General features: G+C 36.6%; 1 protein-coding gene across 1 annotated transcript; it reads right to left on the reverse strand.

The window, feature by feature from the left end:
- Positions 1 to 320: 320 nt before the first annotated feature.
- LOC109004807 lies at positions 321 to 7589 on the reverse strand. The gene is made up of 7 exons (XM_018983497.2): positions 7277 to 7589; positions 6339 to 6450; positions 5012 to 5173; positions 3545 to 3591; positions 2614 to 2743; positions 644 to 710; positions 321 to 559 (listed from the first exon to the last, which is right to left on the reverse strand). The coding sequence occupies exons 1-7, from the start codon at positions 7475 to 7477 to the stop codon at positions 505 to 507; spliced, it is 774 nt and encodes a 257-aa protein (XP_018839042.1). The 5' UTR covers positions 7478 to 7589; the 3' UTR covers positions 321 to 504.
- Between the last annotated feature and the right edge of the window lie 338 nt (positions 7590 to 7927).

Here is a 7927-nt window from a genome sequence, read left to right on the forward strand (position 1 = left end):
AAATAATTACCATGCAGTTTTTACTCCCCTACACTGACATAGAAATGAAGCTCGTGGGCTGACAGACCCGTAGGCTAATTAGACAGCTAATCAACCAAAGCTTTTGTTATATAATTCTAGAATATTGGGGGGACGAAATAAGCAAAGTGGACATGCCTGGTACGGGTGATTTTCAATGTGGGTCATAAAATAAAAGCAGAATTATAATCAGCAACAACAAAAAAAAAAATCTCTTCACACACACACATACATACATGCATACACACACATATATATATATATATAAAAGATTCTCCAATAAAATTGCACAGCTGCAAAAATGAAAATAAAGATTGAAAACATCAACCAGTTTTCATTTGCATAAACCAAAGCTGATCTACTAAGATACTCTCGAGTCTCGACCCATCTGCCAGTGCGAATTCCTTCTTTCAGTAAGAACTTAAGAGAACAGAGTTCTAAACCTAAAAATCTTTTGTTTACAGAACATTTCCCAAATCTTTTCAGTTAAGTATCTTTGTCATCGTCAGTATCATGCAGAATAACACCTCTTGCTTTTGCCCTGCCCAAATAATATATAGCCGAGTCACCATATGAAAATAGAAGGTTGAATGAGAGAGATGTTGAATGATACTGGAGAAATTACCGGCGATGTGCTGGCACAACACGGTTGTTAACTTTTGTTGAGCCTGCATCTTGAGGTCTTAGCTTGTCTGCAGCTCAACAACCCAGAATGGGAATTATGAGAACAAAAGATACTAGTAATTTTTTTAGAAGATTTTAAGGGAGTTATTTAAACAAAAGATGTTCGATCAACCATGAAATATGCTACATGGCGCACAAATGACATTTCGATGATTTTTAATCAAAATCTAATTTATTTGATCAAGAACAGTAAGAAAGCACTTAGGTTGCATTTGGGTAGTGAGGTGATCTCAAATATTATGTGAATAGTAGTAAATAGTAATAAAAAGTAGTAAAAAGTAATGATAAAATAATGAATAAATAAATAAATAGAACTCCGAAAAACCCCCTTTTTTAGGGCTCAAAATTTTTCCAAATATAACTACTCTTCACTTACAGCTTAAGAAAAATAAAAGCAAAAGGTTGAAAGCAACTTTTTTAGGGCTAAAAAAGGTGCTTTCAACCTTTTGCTTTTATTTTTCTACATTTGCCTTGAAACAGTAGGCCCTAGCCTCTAACTCCTAGGCCCCGTTTGGTTTCACAGATGGTCTCAACCCATCTCATCCTATCTCATCTCATCTCAACATCCAAATATCATTCAAACACAAACACTTTTCAATTCCAAATTTAACTTTTCAACTTTTTCATCTAATCATTACCTAATATTACAACTTTTCCAAACTTCCAAACAAAACACAAAAAACAATTCAACTTTTTCAAATCCCAAAACAAAAATAATTTTAAAAAATTATATTCTAACAATATTTTAACTTTATAATATTTTTATTCAACTTTTTCTCTTTCCTTTCCCAATAAAACATCTTAACTCAAACCATTTTATTACTATTCACAAACTATCTTACTACTATTTACAGATTTGTCATCTCATCTCATCTGTGTAACCAAACAAGGCCTTAGACCCCTCCTAAGAATCATATATTTATAGAGGACCATAAAACAGACCTGTTACATGATTCTCCAAGCCCTACCTGGCTTAGATATGGCCGCTGAGTGGTAGTGCGTGGATAGGGCTGGGGATGATTATTTCTGGTTGGGACAGATCCCCGTGGGGAGGGGGATGGCTGTGGTTTCTCATTCAGTTCCAGGGAAAGTTTCTAGTCCCAGAAAGAAAATACATCACATTTATTAAAATAAGATCATTTAATTAAAAGACCTTAATACACATCCACCACAAAGCAGACACCATGTGTACAAATTGTCAAATACAACTGTTTGAAGCAACTAAAATTAGAAATCAAAGGCAGCTCCTACCAACAAGGAAAAAGTACCTTAACAACATTTTTGTAAAGCTTACTCATAGAAATTTGATAACTTTTTGTGGATAATAATTTTTTTTTTTATTGGCACTGGGTGTCCAGGAACAACGTCCTGACTAATCCCGGGGCTGCACAGGCCCTCGATAAGGAGTTTCCCGCAAGTGCACCTTGGGTAATCAAGAGAAAAATCCTCCAGTCCAATGGCCCATAGAGATTTTTTGCACTCAAGGGGATTTGAACCTTAGACCTGGGGGGAGCATACACCCAAGCCCGAGGCCTTTACCACTTGAGCCAACCCCTACGGATAATAAATTAAGACCGGTTTAATAAAAGAAATAAACTAAATTGGCATAGGCTCCCAGATTGCAACCCAACTTGCGCACCTTAATTAGGTTACAGCAATCAATGTCCATAATTTATATTCTGACAGATTTCATCGTTACTTATTTGAGTTATCAATAATATATGCAGCACAACATGCCCAAGCCCAACCTGATTGAAGAAGCAACAGGTCTAAATTTTGAAAATATGTATATTATTAAGAACAAACTCATCGTGGACCCTGATGATAGCAAGCAAACGAGATGGAATTTACTGCTAATTGAAAATGCAGAAGTAGTCACTTATTAAAACAAATGGCAAGCATTCTGCACACCTGGCGAATTTTGCAAACCATTACTCATAAAAGGAGCAGAAGCATCTGTTTTGTCAGAGGCATTCATCTTAGGCAACTTCTGCCTCTTTGAATATTGCTCAAGCTGGCTCTGTATGCTTTCATTCCTTTCCTGACAGATAAAAGAACAAGATTAGCAAACAAGGAATTGAACAGTAACTAGTGACCAGAAAATAAAGAATTCACTAATTTACAGTAACACACTAATTTCAATCCCCAAACTAAACTATTATTTTTAAGGAAAAAAATAGAACTTTCCTTGTGAATATAGAAAAAAAATAGTTCACAATATTTTTTCAAAATCCAATATATTGAGCCCCACAAACTATCCTAATATCAAACTTCTAGTAGAACAATTAGGTTGTATCAAAGAAAAATGGTGCGACAGGGCTTTAGAGAATGCATGCGCGCGCGCGCGCACACACACACACACACACACATGACCTACATACAAAATATGGTTCTACATAGAGCATGATGGTGAAAATGATTCCTGCATCTGATATCAAGCTGAGACTTTATCGAGTTGGAATGTACTGTATTAACCAACAAGAGAGAGAGGAGTGCAGCACACAACAAGAATGATTGTACTTTTCTATAGAAAAAAGAGTCCATGCTTAGCTTGAAGTGGTCCACTTATTCTGAGATTACCACATTGTCGATACATTAAATTATACTTATAAAAAGAATAGATTATATTTATAGATCTCATTGCTCAAGAGCTAATGTTGCCAAAAGAAATCCAGAAGACAGAAGTACACCAGCTCAATGCAAAATCTTGAGTTAGAAAGGTGGGTTGTAGGAGTATTAAAGATTGTCATTTTTTAGTAAACTATTCATTTTGTAGTAAACTATCTCGACAATGGTTTAGCTATTCTTGTAAATTTCAAATGTTATCAATGGGCAAGTGTACCTTCTCAGTTGATATCACCTTCATCAGTTGAAGCGAGCGCTCTTGCTCTGAAAGGACAATCAAGGGGTAACAGTCAATACCAGCACAAGCCAATAATGATTATCAAGTATTTGTATTAAGTCTTATATAGGTTGATGAATTGTGAAAATGTGCTAGGTCTTAGATTCGTTATTTACAAGGAGAAGGCATTTTAATAAGGCCCTTCTTGGAAAGTGGTTGTGGCGGTATCATCAGGAACAGGGCCGCAGAAGGCTTTGTTGAGGGTTGTTATTGATTCTAAGTATGGGAGTGGTTGGGGGGAACCCGGGGAAGGGGGGGGGGTGTTCTGATGAGGCTAGGGGAGGGCATGGAGTGGTTGTGGAAAAACATTAGAAATGGATGGGGGGTTTTCCAAAATTTTCAGATTTGAGGTAGGAGAAGGTTCTAGAATTTGTTGTTGGCATGATATTTGGTGTGGTGATAGGGCCCTCAAGATTGTTTTCCCTACTCTTTTTGGGATGGCATGTGATAAGGAGGTTTCAGTGGCAGATATGATGGATTGATCTAGTGGCTCCTTTAGTGGAATGTTTGTTTCACAAGAGCGGCGCAATATTAGGAATTAGGAGCTATTTCTGAATTTTTTCAGCTTGTTGTATGCAATGAACATGGTAATGGTATGATGGATAGGATGAAGTGGTTTCAAAGTGGGAGTAGGAGATCCATGGTTCGATCTTTGTACAAGGCATTAATAATCCAGACCCACAGTCCTTTTCCTTGGAAGTGTATATGGAAATGTAAGATTCTGCCTAAGCAGCTTCTTTGTTTGGACAGCTGCTCTTGGCAAAATCCTTACTACAGAAAATATGAGTGAATGTGGGCTTATTGTTGCTAATTGGTGTTACATGTGTAAGAAAAATGGGGAATTCGTGGATCATTTATTATTACATTGTGAGGTAGCTGGGACTTTGTGGAATGATATCTTCAACAGGACTGGTTTTACATGGGTTATGCCTTGTAGGGTGGTGGATCTTCTTGCTTGCTAAAGAGGCCTTCAGGGTAACCCTCAAATAGTTGTTGTGTGGATAATGATTTCCATGTCTCATGTGGTGTCTTTGGTTGGAGAGATGATCGGTGCTTTGAAGATCGGGAATGTTTTGTGGACGAGTTTAAAAAAAAAAAATCTTCAATACTTAATTCAGTTGGGCTTTTGACATTGATTTCATTGGGGCTAGTTTTCATGATTTTTTTTGTAGCTTCTACTAGTTCCTAATGTGTATCTAGCTGTTTCCTTTATATACTCCCTATGTACTTGGGCTATGCCCGTTTTCTTTTATTAAGAAAACTATATTTTACCTATAAATAGTTGGTATAAGTTATTATTTATAGGGCTGAACAAACTATCACCCAAAAAGATAAAATTTAGCAATTTGTTGCCTGTGAATATAACAATGAAAATTAACAGTTCAACCTAGTAATAAAGAACACAACCTTCTACTAATAAATACCGCACATTGTTGAAAGCTTTGAAGAGCTCCAAAGAAAGGTTTGCCATAGCCTCAGTAGCTGCAGAGTCCACAAGTTTTGTGAGAGGAATGGAAATTAGCGGCATTCCTTTGGATTTCTGGGCAACTAACTTTGCATATGCAGCACCTAAAACACAAAAAGCACACATATAAGTCCATTGAATTTACTTCTTTAGCCTTTGCTTAAACTACTGAATGCTGACAGCCAATATCATTGAGAACAACACCAAACTAGCATGCACTTCAAGTTTTGACCATGACACCTCCTAACCAGTCACCACTATTGACATAGCAGAATTACCGCTTCATCATCACTTTTTCAACCTTAGCACCACTGCCACTGTATTTTACATCTAACATCAATAATAGCTCTTCATACCACAACTACCACTTAAACAGTGCTGAGATTGTAGTACCAAACACCAGAAAAGTTTTCTTTTTATAAAGCAAACTCAGAAGAGTGATCCCCACCATTCTTTGTTCAAATGACCACGATTCAAGCATTATTGAATTCGTTTTTTTTTTTTTTGATTGGCACCGTGTGTCCAGGAACAGCGTCCCCCAGGGGTGCGCAGGCCCTCGGCAAGGAGTTTCTTGCAAGTGCACCTCGGGTAATTCAAGGGGATAATCCCCCAGTCCGATGATTGAATTCATATTTCATATTGGGAGAATAGCTATTTGCTACTCTAACTATCCATCGACACAGAAATCATTGTCAAGTGCCATCACCAAGGCAACTTGTCACTAGCAATGACATAGTTGACATGCCATTGCATCACCACCTTTAGCATCCCAACCATTGACAGTTAAACACCCCTCCAGTCTTACCATCGTACTCAAGTCTTTGTCTTCATTGCTGCCAAATAACAGACAAAATCAAAACTGCAAAAAATATGATCACTGCTCCTATCCAACAAAATCTCTAGCTCATGGTCTGATTATGAGTACACCAAAAATTAGATAACCTTTCGTTTGGAAGTTTGTTAATCAAATTCCCCAGGTCATCCCAACCACACCACTCAGTATCTAGAAATATATAAGCTAAGCCCTAGGGAATCTAAACTCACAAGTCATGACTCATCTTATCCAGGAGAAAGAATAGATAAAGTTGTGCACTTTGTTCTTGAGATGAAACCACTCTTGTAATGGGAACCGAAAAACAAAATCAAGAAGATGATCATATCCTAGATCAATTAATGGAGCTCCTCAAGAAATTATCCAAATCTCAATTGTTTGATAACTGATCAATATTAAGATAAAAAGGGGAGAGATGAGCTAACAGCTATAGTTACCCTCAGAGTTTGAATCTCCCTCCATAACAAGCTTTAATTCTTCAGATTTTATGGAGGCTATAAAATAGTCAACAAACTCAGACCAAGAGCCCCCTATTCCAATGATGTCCCTCTGCACATTAGGTTAGCAAAATAAATACACACAAAATTCAACCAACGAGTGCATTAACTCCAGCACATTTTCTTTCAATACATCTCTAAATTTAAGTATTTATCCCCAATTGGAAATAGAATAAGCAAGTATAGTAAATAGGTAAATCCAAAAGGGGGTCTTAGCAATGAGCAAAAATATTTCCTTGAGTCTGACAAATCTCGGTTTTATAGAATAAAAAACAGGTATGCTTTGAAATTGCAAGGAAGGGGAAAAAGATAGGAAATTGCATTCTAAAGTGAGACAAGCATATCTAGAGTTTTTTTTTTTGGTATAAGTAACATATCTGAAGTATTAAAATCAAACCTTCACTCACAACTTGAGGCTCTTTTTGCCCATGTTCTTCATAGTTGAAGAGACCAAATTGACAAAATTAAACACTCCAACCCCCCGCACCCCTTTCCCCAAAGAACAAAAGAAAAGGAGTTTTCTCACTTATCTCGTAGTTTTAGAATTGAATTCTAACAGCCGACTGTTTTTGAAAAATGTACTCACCTCCCTTGTTAAAGTTTGAATTAAAAAAAAAAAGAACATTTGCATAACATATAGGACTCGACTCAATGCTTTGATTCTTTTTCTTTCCTACTTTCTAGACAACCAAACAAAGGGATGTGGCCATAAGCATACACATTATGGAATTAAGGAATCTACGCTTCAAAAACGGCAAAAAAAAAAATAAATAAACTGAACAACTTTATCTCCTTTTCAACCCTTTCATTTCATTTCCACTTATTTATTAACATCCAAACAGAAACTGGAGCAAACTTGGGCAAACCAAGAAGCTCACCATGTCCTCTAGCTGCACCACCGAGCGTACGGCCTCCCACGTATTAGAGTTGAAATCAGTGACATGGATTCGGAGGTGGGAAGGATCAGGAGCATGGACGCGAAACAGAAAGGGACGAAGCGACAGGGAATCCTGTGCGGTGGCCCACTGTACCTTGGGTTCGCCAAATATGGGCTCGAAGCCTTCAAACCCCATAGGCATTCGCGGCTTGCTCTCCAAGCTCTATGACCACGTAGTTGCCAACGATACAAAAAAGCTAAAGACGTGAAATACCACCAAACAAGCTTCTAACATATTTCATTTCAAAAAACTTACCGACACTGATAAAAAAAATATATATATATATACACTATCAAAAAATAATTTTTTTTTGGAGGGAATGAGTTCACATCAATAAATAATAAAAAGATAAAAATTTAAAGAAAGAGAACAAAAGATAACTGACAAAAATTATGAAGTTATAAGTTTACATGTGACATGCTAGATTTTTTACAGTAAAAAAATATATTTATCATATGATGCATTATATTTAATTACATCAGTTTTATAAATTTTATGTTATGATATTTTTTTCATGACTAATATACATATATAAGGCTAATTTAGTTTATAACTACAAAGGGAGACACCGATCAAGAGCAAAGGTGTCAT

Source organism: Juglans regia, chromosome 10 (genome assembly GCF_001411555.2).
Source record: "Juglans regia cultivar Chandler chromosome 10, Walnut 2.0, whole genome shotgun sequence".
In the NCBI taxonomy this organism is placed as follows: domain Eukaryota; kingdom Viridiplantae; phylum Streptophyta; class Magnoliopsida; order Fagales; family Juglandaceae; genus Juglans; species Juglans regia.

Excerpts from the sequence above, each read along its gene's own strand:
- LOC109004807 (XM_018983497.2), bottom strand. The coding sequence starts at position 7,477 with ATGCCTATGGGGTTTGAAGGCTTCGAGCCCATATTTGGCGAACCCAAG. Across the intron at positions 5,174-6,338 it reads GGGAGATTCAAACTCTGAGG|GTGCTGCATATGCAAAGTTA; the intron begins GTAACTATAGCT and ends TTTGTGTTTTAG. Across the intron at positions 711-2,613 it reads TGGTTTGCAAAATTCGCCAG|ACAAGCTAAGACCTCAAGAT; the intron begins GTGTGCAGAATG and ends GTTGAGCTGCAG.